A 24,303-nucleotide genomic window follows, 5' to 3' on the forward strand; every position below is an offset into this window, starting at 1 on the left:
TTTGTTCCCCATCAATGTATCTCTCTTACTACTACACTACAGCCTTTAATAGTCTCTACAAAGTAAAAAAAACAATTATAAAATATAAAAACAAACTTCCCATGACAGCAATGTGGGGCATAGTAAAATCATTAAGAAATGTAATTTAAATTCAGATCTACCAACTTACTAATAACTGGCCACATCCAGTGACCTGCACAATTAAAATGATAATTGATGTAGAAATAATTTTTGTTCCTTTCGGTCGCTTGTATGTGTAATTACGGTTGATCGCATTGCTAGCACAGCACAGGGTCAGGGACAATCTCTTGTGGGGCATTTGAGGGACCATTAAGCCTAAACTAAAACGACATATATAATATATATATTCAATTACATATGGAAATGGGCTTTGTGCTGTAAATGATAAAGGTATCAGGATCCACCTGGGAATTCAGTGTAAATGTAGGAAACCATCAGCTGAGGGCAAATGTTTCGGTCACAGATCAGTCCAGTAAATACAAATATTCAGAAGAATTGCTAATGTGCTGTTAATAATGTGCTATTAGTAATGTATTCTTTTTTTAATTAAAAAACAAAACAAAAAAAAAACTATACTTCCAGCGATTGACAGACAGAGGCATATGTCTATGTAGATTCTCAAAAGTAGCATGTAACGGAATGACCCGTGACAAACAGAGACTTTGGAAGGATAAGGGGTACTCCTGTACCGGCGTCACCAAGGAGTCTTAGGTCTAGGGTCACCTTATGTCCTATAGGGCCATAGGGTGACTGAGAAATTATGTCCTAAATTACAGGACAGGGGACATTACTGATAGCTCATAATGCAGAGTGTTGGTTTGTTCTATGACTCATCTCTCTGTGTAGACTGTTGACATGCTAATTGAGTCTGGTCCAGGATCTCTCATGATGTATGCTAAATACTGTTGTGTGTGTGAAATGGAACTTGTCAAGCTGTATGCGGAGACAGAACGTCTGTCTAAAGATGTGGATTGAGAAGAAATCATTGTGTGATGGTGTTTTGTTTGAATTCTGTTAATGAAGGAATGTGACTTCTCTGGTGGAGTGATTAGATCATGATAATTATAGGCCGGCGCCGACATGTCTGGAATGTTTAGCAATTAGCCATCTGAAGGTGTATTGAAGCCCCCCCAGGGTGTGAGGGGTGGGTGGGAGAGTTCGATTGTTCCTGTAATCTCTGAAGCATGCCTTGAAAACTGTATATAAACTTGAAAGCTAGCCATTAAAGTTGTTCATTACATTTGAAACCAGTAACAGAGCAAGTCTCGTTATTCTGGGAGATGGGATGTCTGATGTCTGTTGGAGGGTTGGAGTGTCAGATGAGCTGTCGTGGGTTGATGGAAGGTCGTAAACGGTGGTGACCATTACATAGCACATGCAGCCAATCAGCTGTGATGCAGAGCCAATGTGCAACCAAGAAGCGTGCTGATAGGAGGAGAGAGCAGGGTGACAGAGAGGTGAGTTCATCAGTCTGCTGCTTCTTCCTTCACTGTTCAGTCACAGGATAGGGGGTGGTCAAATCTCAAAACTGGATGGTCAGAAAGCAGTTGTGGCCCATTCATAGGGGGGCTCAGGGGCAGGGCTGCTGGTAGGCCAGTACAGCTGGCCCTGTTGTACCGGGCCCGACCAGCAGGGTGGTCCGGGGCAACCTGAACAGAGACCAAATGAATGTAGAAAAAATAAAAATAAGTCCTCCATCCTCCATGACCGAACATCACCTGAGGCTCTAACTAATATTCGCTATTGTCTTTCTAAATCTCCTTTCAACCAATCAGGAAGCGGGTCCTGAGTCTTAGAACTCATTTGTGTAATTAGAGGTTTGCTGGTGTCCAGGGTTAAGGTGGTTATAAAGCCTAAAAAATACCTTGCATTAGGTGATGTCAGTAACCATTAACAAGGCAGAGACAGAAAATGCAGTTAAAAATCACACCTATAATAAAATAGCAAAAAATAACACAGTTCAGGAACGTAGTCAAAAAAATGAGCCAGCGTTTGGATGCCAGAATGGTGTCCTTAAAGCGGAGGTTCATCCTAAAAACATGTTTATAACATTACATTCTGCATACTTCCAACATTTTTTTTTCTGTACATATCGTATTATTGCTATTTTCCACCCGGCTTCCGGGTGCTCACTCCCGCGGCAGTAGGCGTTCCTATGCAGAGGCGCAGTGTCATGTGGGACTTCACCCAGATGATTGACGTCTTGAGAAAAACTTCCCCTCGGTGGATAAGGCGTGTCACAAGTTTCCGAAAGTAGCCAAACTGCGAGTCGGCTCTATACGGTGCCTGCGCAGTCAGCTCTACACAGCTTCTAGTAGGTGCGCAGGCGCCGTATAGCGCCGTATAGAGCCGACTCGCAGTTCGGCTACTTTCGGAAAGCCAAAGCTTTTTTTTTTTGCTAGCGTTAGACCTGTCAGGTTTTTACTGACGTTTGTGTCCCCATTAGGGACATTCACTCTCTTTATGTGCCCATGGTCACTGGGACTGAAAGTGAAGGAAAATCCAGAAATGTTTTACAACATCTTATTGCTATATATAGATCTGCATAGGCCCTGAAGGCATTAATATAGTATTAAAGATTCCCTTTAAAGCAGAATTCCAACCAATACAGCATTATCACGGAGCTGTGCTTTAGGGGCCAGATTCACGAAAAGTTACGGCGGCGTAACATGTCTCCTTTACGTTACGCCGCCGCAAGTTTTCGGCGTAAGTGCTTGTTTCACAAAGCACTTGCCTGTAAACTTGCGGCGGCGTAGCGTAAAGCTGTCCGGCGCAAGCCTGCCTAATTTAAATGGGGCGTGTACCATTTAAATTAGGCGCGTTCCCGCGCCGAACGTTCGCATGCTCCGTTAGGAAATTTCCCGCCGTGCTTTGCGCGAAATTACAGCGCCCCGACGTGTTTTTTGAACGGCGACGTGCGTAACGTACTTTCGTATTCCCGAACGTCTTACACAAAAAAAAAAATTGAAATTCGACGCGGAAACGACTGCCATACTTTAACATGGCTGGTCTAAATCTAAGCCATGAAATAGCAGGCTTGAGATTGCGACGGGAAAAACCGACTAACGACGACATAAGAGAATGCGACGAACGCGCGTACCTTCGTGGATCGCCGTAAACAGCTAATTTCCATACCCGACGCTGGAAAACGACGCGAACTCCACCCAGCGGCCGCTGGAAAATTACACCTACGATCCGAAGGCGTACGAAGCCGTACGCCTGTCGGATCAATGCCAAAAGCCGTCGTATCTTGGTTTGAGGATTCCAAATCAAGATACGACGCGGCAAATTTGAAAATACGCCGGCGTATCAGTAGATACGCTGGCGTATTACTGCTGTGAATCTGGCCCTAGGTTCCTCTTAGAAAAACAAGATTTTAAATACTTTGTTACATGATAATGGATACAACGACCACAAGCCATTTTCTTCTATTATTCGGGTGACAAATGAACCTTCTTCACTCAGCAAAGATGAAAGCACAAATGTAATGTGAGTAGCACCGGCAGAGACGTTCCATGCTACTTTTCTCTGTAGGATGTGGGCTGTAATTATTGAATAAATTATCTGTAATTTCGGCGCACACCTTGGCGCTCCCACTCTCTCTCTCTCCTCATTTATGGCATGTTAATATTCCTGACAGGTCACACAGAGCCCAATACAATCACAGTCACCCCGGAGAGCGTCTTCCTGGCCTTTGAAGAGATGTTTTGTAATAAATGAATCATTGATTTGCTACAACATCCACCTATTGTTACGGCTCAACCTCATTACAAATTCACTTTCCTAACGGCAGAGATTACCGCGTAGCTTTCCTGGGAAAACCACCAAGGAAATGCCACTATGGCCGTGAAATCATTTTCTTCTCTGCTCTATACTGAATGATGCTAAGAGGGAAATGTAAATTAGAAAATTATGCTCATTAAGCACAATGGCCATTGTAGAAAAAATAGTAGAAAAAAAATAACGTTATTTGAGCAAATTCATCCAAAAAAATGTTGGCATTCATTGGGGAACTTTAACCAAATTTTCAAGCTATTTTTTTAATTTATTTTTTTATGTCCCCCTGCAAAAAAAAGGCAGATCAGGCTGCAATACTCAGTTTCAATCTGGAGCTGTCCCCTGCAGCACACTTTTATTTCTCCACAATATGACCTCATTCTTTTACGTGGAATGACACCTAGGGGGTTATTTACCAAGTGCACTTGGAAGTGCAGTCGCTGTAGATCTGAGGGGGACATGCAAGAAAAAAAAAAAAAAGCAGCATTTTAGCTTGCACATGATTGGATGATAAAAGCAGCAGAGCTTCTCCTCATTTTAGATCTTCCACTCAGCTCTACAGCGATCTACAGCGGCTGCACTTTGAAGTGCACTTGCAGAGCAAAGTGGATTTGCCTTTCGTAAATAACCCCCCCAGTGTCATTCAACCTGGAAGACTGTGAATAGAGGGTATCACTGGTCCGGATTCAGAAAGCCCGGCGTAACTTTGTGCGGGCGTAGCGTATCTCAGATACGCTACGCCGCCGTAACTTAGTGAGGCAGGTTCTGTATTCAGAAAGAACCTGCGCCCTAAGTTACGGCGGCGTAGCGTATGTGGTCCGGCGCAAGCCCGCGTAATACAAATTATCCAGGCAGTGGGCGTGTTGTACGTTAATGAATGGTGACCCCACGTAAATTACGTTTTTTACCAACGGCGCATGCGCCGTCCGTGGACGTATCCCAGTGCACATGCTCCAAATTACGCCGCAAAGCCTCATTGGTTTCGACGTGAACGTAACTTACGCCCAGCCCCATTCACGGACGACTTACGCAAACGACGCAAAATTCTACACTGGCCCGACGTCCATACCTAACATTGGCTTCGCCTCATATAGCAGAGGTAACTTTACACCGGAAAAAGCCTTGCGTAAACGATGTAACAAAATGCGCCGGGCGCACGTACGTTTCTGAATTGGCGTATCTACCTAATTTACATATTCTACGCGTAAATCTACGGAAGCCCAACCTAGCGGCCAGCGTAAATATGCAACTAAGATACGACGGCGTAAGAGACTTACGTCAGTCGTATCTTAGCCAAATTTCGGCGTATCTTGCTTTCTGAATACAGAAAGAAGATACGCCGGCGCATCCTAGAATTTACGCGGCGTATCAATAGATACGCCAACGTAAATTCTTTCTGAATCCGGGCCATTGTATTCTTTTTCAAAATTGACGTTTTTTTTTTGTTTATAGCGCAAAAAATAAAAACCGCAGAGGTGATCAAATACCACCAAAAAAAAGCTCTATTTGTGGAAAAAATAGGACATCAATTTTGTTTGGGTACAGAGTCGCACGAGCGTGGAATGGTCAGTTAAAGTAACGCAGTGCCATATCGCAAAAAGGGACTGGCAATTTGGACTCTTTCTCCATTTGGTTTGGTGCTCCTGCTGTATTTTAATCTTTGAGAAATAAAGAGTCTTTTATGAAGGCTTTTTTAGGTTTTTCTCACTTGGAATTGTTTATTGTGGGTCACAGTCTGACGCACCATGAAATGTAAGTGTAACAATGTAATAAAAACAGATCAACACCTCCAGTCCGAACGCCTGGCAGCTCCTCGGAACAAGCCGAAAGTTGAGATGACCTTGACTAGAACTGAACTGAAGCGTTCTCCGTAGCGGATCTCCTAATTCTATCTGGCTTAATAAGAACAGAAAAGCTTTCGGTGAATCGCAAATTCTCGCATTGCATTTCTGAGAGAAAATCTCACCAAACATGCTAAATATTCAGAATTCAGCTGCAGAGCACACAGATCCACCATAATCCTGCCGGGCCAGATAGCGTATTGTAATCATCACTATCTGCTTTCCTAAACAATGAAAATGAGAAGAAGAGCCCAAAAGTATATAGAAATAACATAAACTAATTACGGGCACACAGATAACCATACTGATACTGATGGAGGGCACTGTGATTGTTATTTCTTGGTCCCGAATTTTATACAAATCAATCATGGTCCATCAGAGAGAGAGAGTATGAATGCGAAATAGAGAGAGGGAGAGGTAAATGTATGGGGAAGAGAGAAAGAGAGATTGCAGGAGGGAGAATCAATGAGAAAGAGAGGGAACGAGAGAGAGGGAGAATAAACTAGAGAAAGAGGGGAAGGGAATGTAAGCAAGAATACATGGGAAGAGGGGGAGACAGAAGGGGAAAATAAATGAGGTAGAATGAGAAAAGGAAAGAGGGACCAAAGAGAGGGAGTGATGAAGACAGGAAGGAAGGAATTGGAGAAAGAGAGACTGAGACCGAATGAGTAAATGAAGGAAAAGGAATTACAAGCCAGCCTCAATGCACTGTTTCATTGGGCAACTATGTGACAAATGAGGTTTAATGTTGATAAATGAAAAGTTATGCACTTGGGGGCTAAGACTATGCATGCATCATATATACTAGGGGGAGACCAGCTGGGGGAGTCAATGGTGGAGAAGGATCTGGGTGTTCTGGTAGATCATAAGCTCAATAATAGCATGCAATGCCAAGCTGCTGTTTCCAAAGTGAGAAAAGTCCTTTCTTATATAAGAGAGGTATGGACTCCCAAAAGAGAGATATAATTTTGCCCCCCTGTACAAATCATTAGTAAGACCTCATCTGGAATATGCAGTTCAGTTTTGGGCTCCGGTTCTCAAGAAGGATATCGGGGAACTGGAGAAAGTGCAGAGAATGGCAACCAAACTGATAAGAGGCATGGAGGAGCTCAGCTATGAGGAAAGATTAGAGGAACTGAATTTATTTCTTCATGAGAAGAGGAGATTAAGGAGGGAATATGATCAACATGTATAAATATATAAGTCTTCCGTTATTCACGTTAAGGTCCCCCCCAGAGGACAAGAGGGCTCTCTTTAAATCTCTTTTCCTCCAGATGTAATCTCCAAACACAGAAAGGTTTCTTCACAGTAAGAGCTGTAAAAATGTGGAACAGACTCCCTCCAGAGGTGGTTCTGGCCAGCTCAGTAGATTGCTTTAAAAAAATGTATTCTTTCCTAGATACACATAATATAACTGGATACTAATATTTATATGTAAAGTTGATCCGGGGAATATCCAATTGCCTCTCGGGGATCAGAAAGAATTTTTTTCCCCTGCTGGAGAAAATTGGTATATGCTTTGCTGTTTTCTTTGCCTTCATCTGGATTAGCTGGGGGTAAAGGATTGTGTATATAGGATTTATGACTTTATTTATATTATTATTACTATTTACCTGATTGGGCTCTGGACGCATCCTCTGTGACCCGAACGCACCCTATTTTGAAGCCTATGAGTCTCTGGCTCTAATCAGGTGCTAAAAAAATAAACCCTGGCCAGTGTAATTTATGAAGCCGGATGCATAAATAGAGGATGGCCATGGGAGCCATTGATCATGCTATGCATAGATCTATCCATTGCATATAGTGGGTGACAGGGCCAATCCGCCCTATAGGCTCACTATGCAAGCCGCTTAGGGCCCCGCAAAGCTGCGGAGGGCCCCCAAAATTACTAGAGGCCCCGCCTTTAATGTAAGATGTCATTTCCGACAGCAGAACACCCCCTTCCCCCGCTTCTCAACTTTAATCTTTAATGTGGCATGTCACTGTCGGCAGCGCCCCACCCACCCTCCGCTTCTCAACTTTAATGTGACATGTAATTTTTCTTAGGGCCCCAGGGAGGTCAGGATCGCCACTGGTGGGTGGCCTGAGAGAGGGGGCAGCAACCGGGTTCCTCTAATGGAGTCAAAGGAGGAAAGAAAGAAAGAGACTGAGGGACAGAATAAGAAAGAAAAAAAATGAAGGAAAGGAGAACGTAGAGAAGAAAGAAAGAAAAAGAAAGAAAGAAAGAAAGAAAGAAAGAAAGAAAGAAAGAAAGAAAGAAAGAAAGAAAGAAAGAAAGAAAGAAAGAAAGAAAGAAAGAAAGAAAGAAAGGAAAGAAAAGGAAGAAAGAAAGAAAGAAAGGAAAGAAAAGAAAGAAAGAAAGAGAAAAAGAAAGAAAGAAGGAGAGACACTGAGGGAAAGAATGATTAAAAAGGAAGACAAATGAAAAGGAGAGAAGGAAGGAAATAAGAGAGGGATGGAAGGAAGAAGGAATAAAAGAAAGAGAGAAAGAAAGAAAGAAAGAAAGAAAGAGAGAAAGAAAGAAAGAAAGAAAGAAAGAGAGAAAGAAAGAAAGAAAGAAAGAAAGAAAGAAAGAAAGAAAGAAAGGGAGGCTGAGGGACAGAATGAGAAAAGAAGGAAGAAAAGGGAAGGAAGAAAGGTAAAGAAAGAAAGGAAGGAAGGTAATGAGAAAAAATGGAAAGGAAACATAAGAATGAAAGGGAGGGAAAGGAAGAAGGAAATAAGGGAAGGAATGAGGAAAAGAAGAGAGGCAGGAGAAAAGGAAAAGGAAAAAGAAAGCACAAATAAGTGAGAGAATGAACAAAACAAGGATAGCACATAACTGAATGAGAGAGATGCAGCATTAATCTGAGCGAACAATTGGGGTGGATTTACTAAAGACAAATAAACTGATTTTTATTGCACTTATTTTCCCCACAGCATAGAAAACATGGTAAAGCTCTGCTGATTCCCATCATCCAATCATGTGAAAAAAAAAGAAAACTTTTTTTTTTTCCCCTTTGCACCTGATTGAGTATGCTTTACAAGGCGACGTTTTACCACATTTACATTTACTTTCAAACTGCACAATCTATTTCCTTTGAGCAAAGCAAGTGTTTGAAATTTTACATGGAGGGCCTGATTTATTAAGCTGTGATCTGCAATCTCACAAGTTAACAGTAACATTTGGAGTGACATCACATGTGACAATATCACTAGATTCATTAAGGATTGAGAAGGTGCATGTGTTATTAACAAGTGGAATTACCAACCACCTTGCAGCTCTAACACCCTACTGGCAAAACCTAATTTATTTGATGGAAATAGTATTTTATGCATTTACATACAAATGTGAACACATAAGGGTAAAAATCTAAGGGGGGGGGGGTGTTAGATTAGGTTTAGATTTACATAGACATGACTAACAATTAATGCTAACATTTTATAAGCAGTTACAGAAAACATTTTCTTTTTCCTTTTGGGATAAAGGTTTTACATAAATGAATACAATTTCACCATTGCCATGTAACCACGTGTAAGGCACACTGGTGCAACATTTTGAGGGGTAAAGATGGCAGTGAGGAGGCTGTTGGATGGACAACAGCATGTAATGTACTGTCAACTACCGTATTTATCGGCGTATAACGCGCACTTTTTCCCCCTTAAAATAAGGGGGAAATCGTGGGTGCGCGTTATACGCCGATCCGCTGTCTCTGAACGCGGCCGCCGACATATACCGAGCGCAGTACACTCGGCTATGCTCGGCCGCGCTCGGCTCCGCTCGCGGTCACGCCCTGTACCGCCTCCTAGCCTTTATGCGAGAGGAGCCGAGCGTGGCCCGAGCATAGCCAAGTGTACCCGAGTGTACTGTGCTCGGTATATGTCGGCGGCGGCGCTCAGAGACAGCGCGGGAGAGCTCAGAGACAGCGCGGGAGAAGCGGGGAGGACACCACCAAGGCCGCAGACGGACGCCGGACCGGACAAGGCCGCCGATGGACGCCGGGCAAGACACCGACAAATTGTAAGTAATTCATTTTTTTTCCAGGAATTTCCCTCTAGAGTATGGGTGGGTGCTATACGCCGGTGCGCGCTATAGGAAGATAAATACGGTATATATATGCATTATAGCTATCTATCCAGCAGGTGGCACTGCAGTATTATAATGTGTATTCTATAATACAAAGTAATGACAGGATGTACTGTCTGTATCTAAATGTGTACTTGTTTGTATCCTGCTTCCTCTTCCATGATAAAGACATGCTTTGATATCCTCCATGAAAGTAAAGGTATATTCTACATACAACAAGCTTCTAGAGCATGATTTAATAACCTGCTAATTGAGGCAACATATCACCTAACTGCCTGTCCACCTTGGACTGCTTTTCAAAGGCACAGCAGTATAATCCCACATGTGACAGAACCCCCTTGATCAGGGGTCTCCAAACTCTCCAATCAAAGGGCCAGTTTACTGTCCTTCAGACTTAAGGGGGGGCCGGACTGTGGGCATTGGGAGTAGAAAATATCCTGATGTCAGTGGGAATAAACAATGCCCCATTGTTGATGTCAGTGAAAGGAATAGCACCCCATTGTTGGTGTCAATGGGAGGAATTGTGCCCCATCATTGATGTCATTGGGCCCCATTGTTGGTGTCATTGAGAGAAATTATCAGTGGGGGGAAATATGCCTCATTGTTGGTATGGTCGGATGAAGCTAGTTCCCCAAGTGCCAGATAAAAGCAAGCAAAGGGCCGCATATGGCCCCCGGGCCACAGTTTGGAGACCACTTTTCTAAATTATCGACCACAAGAGAGTGAAAATACATAAGTGCACCAAAGGTCACATATCACCGGAGACCATAGACCATGTGACACTCACCTCCAGTCCCACAAGACTGCGAACAAGAAGACCAAGCCGACCAGTCCGTGACATGGCAATCGATTGTGCATTCCACAAGGCAGCGAAGAGTCATCTTTTCAGGCTTCTTTAACCCCAACTATAGGGTAAAGAAAATAAGATATAGATTATGAAGCATCTTGAAATGGAAGACAATAAGCAAATTCTAAGGCTCTATTTGGTTGTTATTTTCTCTAATTCCGTTTTGTTCACAGAAGAAGAAAAGCATAATGCCGCATACACACCATCACTTTATGTGAAGTAAAAAACAACGTTTTTGAAACTTCAATTTTCTAAGACGAAGTTGCCTACACACCATCGTTTTTCCCACAATGTTCTAGCAAAACGAGGTTAGGTTCTCACCACTTTTTCCATTGAAGCTCGCTTCTGGGCATGCGCGGGTGTAAAAACGTCTTTTTAAACGATGTTTTTTGCTACACACGGTCAATTTCTGTGAAGTAAAAAACAACGTTTTGAAAAACAAAACATAAAATTGAAGCATGCTTCAATTTTTTTTGGTAGTTTTTTACAAGACATAAAACAACGTTTTCCCCAACACGCGGTCAATTAAAGTGACGTTTTTAAAAACGTAGTTTTTTTTTCATCACATAAAGTGATGGTGTGTACGGGGCATTACAGCTCAACAATAGTGCATTTCTAATATCCCTTTCCTTTAAAAAAAATAATCCTGCAATGTTAGCCTCCTAATAATTGCCCCATGACCTCCTGCAGTAGTGATGCTCTCTCTAGAGTTTTTTTTCTGTACAATTAAACATTTCTTTGTAGCCCCAGTTTTAATCTTATTACAGATATCCATGACTACATTTCTCCTCATAACTGCAACATTCTCTTCTGCAAGTTCTAAAAAATAGAATTTGAAATATCAGCCTGATCTTGCTCCTTCAAGGCTTTGTTTATATACAGAAGAGTGATATCCATGATGCCTAAAGTTCAGCATGCAAACTACAATCTGATTGTATAATTTTAATGCAAAGAAGATTGTACAATGTTAGAACCTGTGTATCAGGTAGTTGTGCTAGGACAGTGTCTGGAAATTTCTTTAGCTCAGGGCTAAGCCTGGGCTGTGAATCTGGGTCAGGGTTTAGTGACTCAGGGCTGGATGACTTATCCTAGCAGCCTCTCTGGTGCCTCCCCGTGTTTTCTGGGACATTGGAGAATGTTCCAGACATAGAGGGTGGAAGTTACGAGGAGCTGCTTGGCATAGTTATAAGGACATAAGCCAATCCCCAGTAAAGAGCTGGCAGGGGGCAGGCCACCTCATAAATAGGCACAAGTCATGCCAGCAGGGGGCAGTTGGGTGAAAGATGGAGATGGAGTGCTGAGGAATCTGTTGGTGGGCCTAAGGGGTGCCCCATAGTCTGGGGGGGGGGGGGCGTGGGGTGGGCTTGTTGCTGGAAGGATCTTGCCATAACACACAGAGGAAATCTCCACACAGGAACAACGAGAGAGGAGTCAGCCGGGTGGGCTGGTGAGTGTCAGTCTGGAGGACTGTGGTGGAGATATAGCCAGGAGGGTTAGTAAAGGGGCAACTGAAGCCAGGTGGGTAGGCAGTGTCTGAAGAGGTGGGGATGGGATCAGTAGCCACAAGAGAAAGGAGTACAAGCTGGACACTGTAACATTTTGCTGCACAGCTAAGGGGCCTAAGGTTCCTGCCTGTAATGGGCCTGAAGTTTTGCAAAAGTTGATTGAGCACCCCATAACCTCCCATCCCTATACAAATTATTACAGTCTAATGAAAAAAAACTAAAACAAAGTCACAGACTGTTCTCTGTCTTAAAAGTACCCGTGAAAATTGCCTGGATGTGTAGGGTGGGGGATCCTAGTTTATCTGTGGCCCTTAACCACTTAACGACCGCCGCATGTACATATACGTCCACAGAATGGCACGTACAGGTAGATGGGCGTACATGTACGTCCCTGCCTTTCTGAGGGTCCGGGGTCCGATCAGGACCCCCCCCCCCCGGTACATGTGGAGGTCGGAAATCATGTGGGAGCGATCCGGGATGAGGGTGCGGCTTTTTCGTTTCTAGCCGCCCCCTCGCGATCGCTCCCCGGAGTGTGCACTACAACTGCATAAAGGATCCAGACAATAAGATTATTATTAGGTATGCTCTTGCCCTACATAGTTATTTCTACATTTGAAGGTGGCTGTACAATCAGATTGTAGCAAGTTTGGTCAGCTGTAGGTACAGTAAATCATGTGCTTGCCAAGATCCCTTTTCCAATTCCTATAGGCATGTGCCTACTGTGTCTAATGCCCCCGGTTAATAACACTTTTTTCTAAATGTATTTATTTAAAGGTAAGAAAAGCTGTAAAGGAAGTCTGCCAGGCATTGTCATAAGGGCTCAAGAGAGATCAGTGATACTTCAAGAGCATGCTCACAATATGTGTTGGCACAATTGGAACGAAGGACACAGAGCTACGAGGACCAAAGCTCCTGTGATTTTTTTCCTCTGCCAATTTTGAACATAACATTTCGAAGCTAACAAAACTCTGGGAGATTGACCTGCGCTCCGATAAGGCCAAATTAAATAAAGTCATGTGGGGTGCAAGTTCAAGGAGAAACGTGCTTGAGAGCTGCATCAAAGGTTATCGGGCACTGTGTTTTCTCATTGAAAAGGTGTTATTGACATGTTTTTGCTGTCATGGGAGCCTTCTGGGATTTTGGCAAGCACGTCAAGCCTAAAAAATGAGCAACCCTTAAAATGGTCATATTACTTGCTGTTACAAGGCCACATAAATCTGTAATTAGGATATCACCCAGAGATACCCTCTGGACACAACAGAATCAATTGGACTTGTAGAAAGCCAAAGCTTATTAATAAGGTTGCCGAATTCTCTCTCTAAGGCCCCGTACAAACGACCGAGTTTCTCGGCAGAATTCAGCCAGAAACTCGATCGGAGCCGTATTCTTCCGAGAAACCCGGTCGTCTGTACACTTTTGGCCGAGGAAACCGACGAGGATCTTGTCGGGCAAAATAGAGAACATGTTCTCTATTTCCTCGTTAGTCAATGAGGAAACTTGGCTCGCCGAGATGCTCGGCGGCTTCACAAGGAACTCGACGAGCAAAACGATGTGTTTTGCCCGTCGAGTTTCTCGGACGTGTGTACGGGGCCTAATACATGAAACCAAGCTGATTGCCAGAAGGCCCTTGGGATGGCAAGAAATATTAGTGATGAGAACAGGTCAAGACTGGGAATACACAGCGGCCCTGGCAAAACCTGATAATGTTTCACAATATGATTACTGAATACAAATCTGCTCCCCTTTGAACAGTTATCTGCAGTGCTCAAGCCCACGACTCCTAATTCTTAATAGTTGATACCAGGGATCCTCCAAATGCCGGGCAGTACACTGTGTGGTCAAAAGTTTGTTGACACCCGACCATTAACCCGATATGAGCTTTTGTTGCATGAACCATTCCAAAACCATGGGCGTGGTGGCTATAACAGCCTCCATTCTTTTAGTTTAGTTTTTGATGAGTGTGTGGCTTTAGAACCATTTTAACAGTACCCTTCACGGTAAACACTTAAACTCAATCATTTTGGAGGGTTTCCACATAATTTTGACCATACACTATATTACCAAATGTATTGTGACACCTGCCTTTACATGCACATTAACTTTAATGGCATCCCAGTCTTAGTCCGTAGGGTTCAATATTGAGTTGCCCCCCCCTTTGCAGCTATAACAGCTTCAACTCTTCTGGGAAGGCTGTCCACAAGGTTTAGGAGTGTGTCTATGGGAATGTTTGACCATTCTTCCAGAAGTGCATTTATGAGGTCAGGCACTGATGGAGACGAGAAGGCCTGGCTCGCAGTCTCCACTCTAATTAATCCAAAAAGTGTTCTATTGGGTTGAGGTTCAGGCCAGTCAAGTTCCTCCACCCCAAACTCGCTCATCCATGTCTTTATGGACCTTGCTTTGTGCACTGGTCCACATGATTTGGGGGGGGGGGGGGATTATGGTGTGGGGTTGTTTTTTAGGGGTTGGGTGTGGCCCCTTAGTTCCAGTGAAGGGAACTCTTAAGGCGTCAGCATACAAAGACATTTTGGAAAATGTCATGTTCCCAACTTTGTGGGAACAGTTTGGGGATGGCCCCTTCCTGTTCCAACATGACTGTGCACCAGTGCACAAAGCAAGGTCCATAAAGACATGGATGAGCGAGTTTGGGGTGGAGGAACTTGACTGGCCTGCACAAAGTCCTGACCTCAACCCGATAGAACACCTTTGGGATGAATTAGAGTGGAGACTGCGAGTCAGGCCTTCTCGTCAGTGCCTGACCTCAAACATTCCCATAGACACAGGGCTTTTTTCTCAGAAAATAGGTGCAGGAACTCAATCACGATCCCCCCGAAACCCCCACACAGACACACCCTCCAAACCTCATCACATAGTGGGTTAATAGTGTGGTTACATTTTAAGGGGCATTAAATGCCAGGAGCGCATTATATACAGAGTGCAGAGTTCAGGGGTGCACTACAAAGAGAGTTCAGCCTTCTTCCACAGCCACCTACCTCTGCATCCCCCATCCACATCCCACTTTCACCCATCTTCAGCTCTGACCTTTCATTGCAACCCCCCCCCCCCTTAATTAAAAACCCCACCTTCGTAAACATATCTTACTTTTGTTGCTGTATTAAGCTGATGCACCCATCCAGCTCTAGTACCTCCACTGTAGGTGACTTCTGTGTTTACAGGTGATAGTGGTAGGCAGAGAGCCTGAGCCAAAGGTGGTGAAACTGAGTTCCACCAACTTTCAGCTGAAAAAATGTCCTGCATAGACACACTCCTAAACCTTGTGGACAGCCTTCCAAGAAGAGTTGAAGCTGTTATAGCTGCAAAGGGTGAGCCAACTCAATATTGAATAGGGCTGAAACAACTAATCGATTAATTGGCTACTGTAAATATTACTTTCACTGTCCAACAGTAAAATAAAATGAACCCCTTACAGCAGCGATTATTTGCTCTTTTTGTACTTATTTTTGTTTTTTTAACCCCATTATGTTACTAAACATCTCAGGCCTGGGGTCACACCTCTGCTTTTTGCAGAAACACACTACAGTTCATTTACATGTTTTCCTATGGGACACGTTCACATCCATGATTTTTTTTTTCAGCTGCTGCATATTTGGAAAGGGCAAGGAGTTTTTAACGCAAAACGGTGCTATTTTGTTTTTTTTTGGTTCAATATACTTCAATGGAGAAGCTGCAGAAAAGCACGTAATGTGTTTTTGCGGCAATTTGTGTTTTGTAATCTGCCCAACAACAAATTGGCCCAAAAAAATTAAAAATGAAATTATTTTTTTTTTTAACCACTTGAGCCCCGGGCCATCGTCAAATGACGGCCTCACGGTGGCTCTGAATATCCAACAGGACGTCAATTGACGTCCTGGATTCCTCCGGCCACTGGGGGGCGCGTGAGCGTGCCGGCGGCGGCGCGCGCGCGCCCGGCGCGTCCCCGAGATGCCGATGCGCGTGCCTGGCGGTCGCGATGTCCACCAGGTACCCGCGATTGGCGGTGACAGCAGGGACGTGGAGCTCTGTGTGTAAACACAGAGCTCCACGTCCTGTCAGGGGAGAGAGGAGACCGATCTGTGTCCCTTGTACATAGGGACATAGATCGGTCACCTCCCCCAGTCACCCCCCCTCCACACACAGTGAGAACACAATACAGGCACACATTTAACCCCTTCCTCACCCCCTTGTGTTAACCCCTTGAATGCCAGTCACATTTATACAGTAATTAGTGCATATTTATTGCACTGATCGCTGTATAAATGTGAATGGCGCCAAAAATGTGTCAAAAGTGTCCGATGTGTCCGCCATAATGTCGCAGTCCCAATAAAAAAAATCGCAGATCGCCACCATTACTAGTAAAAAAAATTATAAAAAAAAAATAATAACAATAATAATAATAATTCTGTCCCATATTTTGTAAGCGCTTATTGCGTTTTTTTTTTGTTTTGTTTTTTACCAAAAATATGTAGAAGAATACGTATCGACCTAAACTGAGAAAAAAAATTTTTTGGAAAAAAAATTAGGCTATTTATTATAGCAACAAGTAAAAAATATTGTTTTTTTTTCAAAATTTTTGCTTTTTTTTGTTTATAGCGCAAAAAATAAAAACCGCAGAGGTGATCAAATATCACCAAAAGAAAGCTCTATTTGTGGGAAAAAAAGGACGTCAATTTTGTTTGGGAGCCACGTCGCACGACCGCGCAATTGTCAGTTAAAGCGACGCAGTGCCGGAAGCTGAAATTTCACCTGGGCAGGAGGGGGGTATATGTGCCCGGTAAGCAAGTGGTTAAGGCCATTATCCGATTAATCGAAACAATAATCGGCCAACTAATCGATTATGAAAATAATCGTTAGTTGCAGCCCTAATATTGAACTCTACGGACTAATGCCGCGTACACACAATCGGTTAAACTGATGAGAATGGTCTGATGGACCGTTTTCATCAGTCAAAACCGATCGTGTGTGGGCGTGATCGGTTATTTAACCATCGGTTAAAAAAAAGCCAACTTGTTTTAAATTTAACCGATGTATTCCTAACCGATAGAACAAAACCGATCGTTAGTAGGCACGAACATCGGTTAAAAATCCACGCATGCTCAGAATCAAGTCGACGCATGCTTGGAAGCATTGAACTTCGTTTTTTTCAGCACGTCGTCGTGTTTTACGTCACCGCGCTCTGACACGATCTGTTTTTTAATTGATGGTGTGAAGGCGTGACTGACCATCAGTAAGCTTCATCGGTTAACCGATGAAAATGGTCCATCAGTCCGTTCTCATCGGATGGACCGATTGTGTGTACGCGGCATAAGACTGGGATGCCGTTAAAGTTCATGTGCGTTTAAAGGCCAGAGTCCCAATACTTTTGGTAATATAATGTAAATCAGGGATCCTCAAACTACGGCCCTCCAGCTGTTGTAGAACTACACATCCCATGAGGCATTGTAACACACTGACATTCACAGACATGACTAGGCATGATCGGAATTGCAGTTCCTGCACAACTGGAGGGCCGTAGTTTGAAGACCCATGGTGTAAATAGTGGAACAAAATTCATAAAAAAAAATATGGACAGGAGCCATCGCTGTGTTTACCAGCTCTGCCCTCTATAATTCTATTGGATACAGTGGCACGCTTGGATGGCTCTGGCTATCGGGTATATTGGCAAGTCTGCCTAGTCCCTGGAGTTCGAATAAAGCTACGCAGTGCTGGAACTGAGCCAACCCTGGAGAAGCTGGATAGTGTTAACAAGCATTTATTTTGTGAATACGTTTCTGCTTTGATTTAGTTCATTGCTGTAGAGGCCAAGTAGGCGATGTCAGTCTTGATTTTTTTTTGGAAGAAACACGCACTTATCCTTCAAGTTCTAAGCGTTCTTTCCTGCAGGAAGGTCTAAGCAAACTTTAGAAAAGAGGCTTCATGTTGATTACAGTTATTCCATATTCTTTTTATTTAAAAAATAAAATAAAAGCTGCAAAGTGAACTAAGCGCGGTCATGCTGAGTGCGGCACAGCCAGAGGTTAAGAGTGTCTGCCCGCACCCCGTCTGCGTCCTCAACTTTACCTGTTCACAAAAGGAAATTTTCACAGATTTTCCATCGCTGCGGGTGCAGTCTAAAAGCCGAGTTTTTATTCCTTCCCCGCACACAGCCTTTTCACCGAGCTGACAAGCGCTCCACTCTGCAACGAGCAACAAAACCCATTTAGACAGGGAGAGCGCAGTATATAATTCCTATTTACTGCATCGTTGACCCCTTAAGTGCCACTTGAGCTTGAAATCATATACAATCGCTGGCTGTCCTTTCTTTCCTGAGGCTGCGGCTCTTGAACAAAGACCCCTGCTGCTTTAAGAAGAGACAAGGATAGGTTTAAAGAAGAACATGGGCCAACATGACAAGGAGAATAGCAATACTGTGTTCCTTTGCAGTGATAGTAAAAAAGGAAATCCAAATATATAACCAATTAACACCTCCGTTCCTCGCTGTGGTGGAACCGCCGACATGCAAAACTTCTTCCTGAAATCCTTATAAACTATACAGTGGCGTCACTAGGGTTGGTGTCACCCGGTGCGGTAAAACATGGTGTCACCCCCCCTCTGTCTAGGCTGCCCAGCACCAAGCAGGCAGCGCACGGGCACGGGGCGCACCCCAAACCAGCCCCTGTAAATGATAGTATAGGGCAGTATACAGTAGTGGCAGGTTAGGGTAGTATAGAGTGGTATAGTGGCAGGTTGGTGTAGTGGGGTGGTATAGGACAGGTTAAGGTGGTATAGGGCATGTTGGGGTGATATAGGGTAGTTTGGGGTGGTATAGGGCAAGTTAGGGTTGCATAGGGCAGGTTGGTGTGGTATAGGGCAAGTTAGGGTGGTACAGGGCAGTTTGGGGTGGTATAGTGCAAGTTAGGGTGGCATAGGGCAAGTTGGGATGGCATGGGAAAGGTTGGGGTGGTACAGGGCAAGTTATGGTGGCATTGGGCAGGTTGGGGTGGTATAGGGCAAGTTATGGTGGCATAGGGCAGATTGGGATGGTACAGGGCAAGTTAGGGTGGCACAGGGCAAGTTGGGGTGGCATGGGAAAGTTTGATGTGGTACAGGGCAGGCTGGGTGGTACAGGGCAGGCTTTGGTGGCACAGGGCAGGCTGGGGTGGTACAGGGCAGGCTGGGGTGGTATAGGGCTGTTTGGGGGGTACAGGGCAAGCTGGGGTGGTATAGGGCTGTTTGGGGTGGTACAGGGCAGGCTGGGTGATACAGGGCAGGCTGGGGTGGCACAGTGCAGGCTGGGGTGGTACAGGGCAGGCTGGGATTGCACAGGGCAGGCTGGGCATGTCAGCTAAAAAAAAATAAAAAAACGGGATGGTGTCACCACTCTAGCGGGTGTCACCCGGTGCGGACCGCACCCCCCGCACCCCCTAGCAACGCCTCTGAAACTATATTATGGTAATTGTCGGCACAGCCTATGAAGTCTTACAATTAACATACTACTTTGTGACAAGGTGCCTTCCCCTGCTGGGTTATAATATTGTGCTGTACTCCAGGAAGATGTAAAACAATAGTTAGAGGGAAAAAAAAAGTGTAATTAAAGCAGTAATAAACCCAAAAACAAAACATACAGAGGGCCAATCACAGCAGCCCTTTACCATGTGATCAGCTGTGTCCAAACAGAGCTGATTACATTATTATTATTATACAGGATTTATATAGCGCCAACAATTTACGCAGCGCTTTACAATATAAAAGGGAGACAATACAGTTATAATAACAATAAAATACAAGAGGATTAGGAGGGCCCTGCTCAGAAGAGCTTACGATCTAATAGCATGTAAACAGACTTGCCGGTTATTGGCCGTCCTTTCCTCCCACGCTGTGTCTGTGGGAAGACAAGGAGAGCCAATAACTGGTAATCCTGTCAGCACATCATTTACACTGAATATCAGTGCAGCCCCATCAGTACCACCTATCAGTATCACCTATCAGTACCACCTATCAGTGCATATCAGTGAAGAAGAACTTATTTACTTATTTGCAACATTTAAAAAAAATATATATTATTTGGGTACAGTGTTGCATGATTAAGTAATTTTCTTCTTCCCTGAAGTGCGTTGATGAGGGTGCACTGATGGGCATGGATGAGGCTGTACTGATGGGCACGGATGAGACTTTACTGATGGGCATGGATCAGGCTGTACTTATGGGCACTGATGAGACTGCACTGATTTGCACCAATGAGGCTGCACTGATGGGCACAGATGAGGCTGCACTGATTGACACTGATGAGACAGCACTGATGGGAACTAATGAGGTGGCACTGATGAGGCGGCACTGATGGGCACTGATGAGGCTGTACTGATGGGCATGGATGAGGCTCCACTGATGGGCATGGATGAGGCTCCACTGATGGGCATGGATGAGGCTCCACTGATGAGCACAGATGAGGCTGTACTGATGGGCACAGATGAGGCTGTACTGATGAGCATGGATGAGGCTGCACTGATGGGCACCGATCAGGCTGTACTTATGGGCACTGATGAGGCTGCACTGATGGGCACGGATGAGGCTTCACTGATGGGCACAGATGAGGCTGCACTGATGGACACAGATGAGACAGCACTGATGGGAACTAATGAGGTGGCACTGATGAGGCGGCACTGATGAAGCTGTACTGATGGGCATGGATGAGGATGTCTGATGGGCATGGATGAGGCTGCACTGATGGGCATGGATGAGGCTGCACTGATGGGCATGGATGAGGCTATACTGATAGGCATGGATGAGGCTGCACTGATGAGCAAAGATGAGGCTGCATTGATGAGCACGGATGAGGCTGCACTTATGGGCACAGATGAGGCTGTACTGATGGGCATGGATGGGGCTGTACTGAAGGGAACAGATGGGACTGTACTGATGGGCACTGATGAGACAGCATTGATGGGAAATAATGAAGTGGCACCGATGAGGCGGCACTAATGAGGAGGCAACACTGATGGGCACTGATAAGCTGCACTGATGGGCACTCATAAGTTGCAGTGATAGGGCACTGATAGGGCTGCACTGATTATATGGACACTGATGATCAGTGCCCTGTTTATCAGTATAAACGTACTCACTCTCCCCTATCAGACTTGACGGTTATCAGCGCTCCTTTCCTCACACAGAGAAACGCCGATAACTGACAAGTCTATTTTCATGTGACCTCCTGTGACTGGACACAGCTGATCACATGGTAAAAGGCCACTGTGATTGGCCCTTTACTGTGAATCTGTAATCAGCCGGCTCCAATGGACATGCACATGGGGACATCCATGAACGTCTTCCCAGAACTGGAGAGCCCTGCTGTACCCGTCTCTCAGCTATAGCACGGGCACAATGTGGTTAGGTCACCTTTTTCTTGTTACACAGATCTGTAAATGAATAAGGATGTGTGTTTTGTGAATTGGTAGATGTGTGACCACAGATGTGCCGGTTGCACCTTTTGCCCCATAATCCTGGCACTAAAAGTGTCCCTCTATGTAGTGTCAGAAACTTGGCAGTCATGCGCCAGGAAAGTCAGGGTGTCCGCGGACAGGCGGCTCCCAGGAAGACTCAGACAACCTGTGCCAACCTGTGCCACAACAGCTGCAACTGAACTACATGTTCCAGTGTGTACTGCATGCCAGAGATATTCCTAATTCTCATCATCACAGCGGAGGGTAATGGATGGGAGAGTACCCATAATTAAATAATTACCTCAATTTCCACTAAATTAATTACATTTTATCGTTTTATAATTAAATTATAGCAATTTGCATTTTAATTAAACGTCTGTGTTACATTGTAAGATACAAAAAAAAATTCTATGCAAACATTGAATATTGAAACTGCTTCCTAATATGAGAATAATAAGCTGTCATTAGAAAGGGGTCAGGCTGGAAGAAGGCTACCTCTTACAAAATGGTATATTAGATTTCAGGATTAAAGGACCAGTAAACCTAAAATACTAATTTAAGCCCAACTCCGACCAAAACACATTTAGTTTTTGATACAGCCGGTGATCTGACGATATGGTTCCGGCTATCGAGATGGTTCCTGTAAGGACTGCGCAGGCGCAATCCTTGCTGACGGAAGTCACCGAACATCCAGGGCGACGAAGGAATTTGAGGTAAGTGGCTAGTCGGCCTCACGTCCTCGCTTCGCTCGGATGGCTCGCTACGCTCGCTCGGCCTCCTGGCTCTTTTTTTAACATCCTCCAATCCACAGGGATGTTAAGGAATGAGCCTGGATGCCGGCCGAGGTTCGGAGATTTCCGTCGGCAAGGATTTCACCTGCGCAGTCCTTACAGGAACCATCTCGATAGAGGAACCATACCGACAAGTCACCGGCAAGGATTAGATCTTCTACATTTTTATAATTGCCATCTGCGTTCCTACGGGGGATATCTGCCCCTCATTACATGCAAAGGAAGTGATGTGGATTCTTTCCAAATGGAACGTAAGCAAATGGGGTATCATTTCTGAAGCGAAGCTGAAGCAAAGCAAAGCAAAAGAAAAGCAAAAGCAAGGTGTTAACAGGACTGAAAGCTAACCATTTTATTTAGTGACAGGAGCTTTAACTAGGGTTCAGAGAGCTTTAACAAAGCCTGTCCGAAGCCTTGTTGAAGCCTTGTTAAAGTCTTGTTGAAGTCGAAGCAAGTGTAAATGAGCCCTTAGGGGTGCGTTACATACAGTGCAGAGTTCAGGAGTGCGTTACATACAGAGTGCAGTTTCAGGGGTGTGTTACGTACAGTGTAGTGTTCAGGAGTGTGTTACGTACACAGTGTAGTTTCAGACTCTAGAAGTATGCTTTATACAGAGTGTATAGTTCAGGGGTGTGCCTCGCACCGTGTGCAGAGTGTAGGGGCGTGCTATGTATAGAGTGCAGTTCCAGGGATGCCTTATGCGCAGAGTGCAGTGTTCAGGGGTGTGCTACATACAGAATGCAGAACCCAGGGGTGTGCTGTGTATAGAGTGCAGGGAGGTCGGCAAAGCTGTCCATTGTAAAGTGACAGCAGAGAGCAGGAACAGAGAGTGAGTGCCAGAGGTGGTGGAATGGAGTTCCGCCACATTTCGGCTGCAAAACTGGGTGGGGCCACATGACAAGGCCTCGGCGGGTCAGATTCGGCCCGTAGGCCTTGTGTTTGACATATGTGCTGTAGTGCAATGAAGAATGCAGCTTGTACCGAATAATGCAGGATTACAATAATCAAGTTTCACAGTCAATGTTTTTTATGATGTGGAAGATTATTAATGTGCCATAGACAATACGTAATGATGCATGTATTATGTATATTTATGGGTATTAAAATATGTGCAATTAATAATTCTTCTCAAGCTGCATCATTAAACTGGTTAATGACTATACAGATAGTAAAAATGATATCGGTTATTTTATATGTTGAATACATAAAGCATATTAATACGGACTGTTAAGCGTCACGCCGCTGACTACGCAAGGTACTCGGGATAACAATTCTTTTCAAAGACTTTATTTTTCTAACTTGTTCAAATAAAAACCGTACACATCTGTGTTTAATGTTTTTTTTTTTTACGTATATCTAAAGCCAAAACTACTTTCTTAATTTTAATATTAGATGAAGTAGGGGTGTGTCAAAACTCTCACCAGGTTTCCTTGCTAAATGTGTTCCACTGGGGAGAGCTACCTTCACTTCCTGTCCTGTAGATACAACAGGAAGTAAGCAGGAATCTCTTTAAATTAACCACATAAGCGCCAGAAGATTTACCCCCCTTCATGACCAGGATTTTTTTTTACAATATGGTACTGCGTTACTTTAAATGGCAACTCTACCCAAATAAAAATGTTGTCCTTTTTATTTTCCCCACAAATAGAGCTTTCTTTTGATGATATTTGATCACCGCTGCGTTTTTTTTTTTTTTTTGCGCTTTAAACAAAAAAAAAACTATTTTGAAAAAAAAAATATTTTGTACTTTCTGCTATAAAACATATCCAATTAAAAAATGTAAAAAAAAGGATCCCATTGATTTGAATAGAAGTCGGCTCATGATGAGTCGCGGTGCGACTTGTGTGACAATTGGCGGGAGGCCCCCTCCCCCAGGACAATACCAGACCCTTCGGTCTGGTATGGATTTTAAGGGGAACCCCTATGTCAAAGCACCCACCCCCCCATGTTGAGGCAATATCACCTGGTATGGTCCAGGATGAGGGGGGGCGCTCACTCCTCTCCCCCCTTTTCCTGACCTACTGTGCTGCGTGCCCAGATAAGGG

General features: G+C 44.3%; 1 protein-coding gene across 1 annotated transcript in view; it reads right to left on the reverse strand.

The window, feature by feature from the left end:
- Positions 1-24,303, reverse strand: part of THSD7B (thrombospondin type 1 domain containing 7B) — a 714,750-nt gene that overhangs the window by 76,116 nt on the left and 614,331 nt on the right. Inside the window, 2 exon segments of the mRNA XM_040358054.1 lie at positions 10,493-10,610; positions 18,115-18,230. Of these exon segments, the coding sequence (XP_040213988.1) occupies positions 10,493-10,610; positions 18,115-18,230 (234 nt within the window).

Source organism: Rana temporaria, chromosome 6 (assembly GCF_905171775.1).
Source record: "Rana temporaria chromosome 6, aRanTem1.1, whole genome shotgun sequence".
In the NCBI taxonomy this organism is placed as follows: domain Eukaryota; kingdom Metazoa; phylum Chordata; class Amphibia; order Anura; family Ranidae; genus Rana; species Rana temporaria.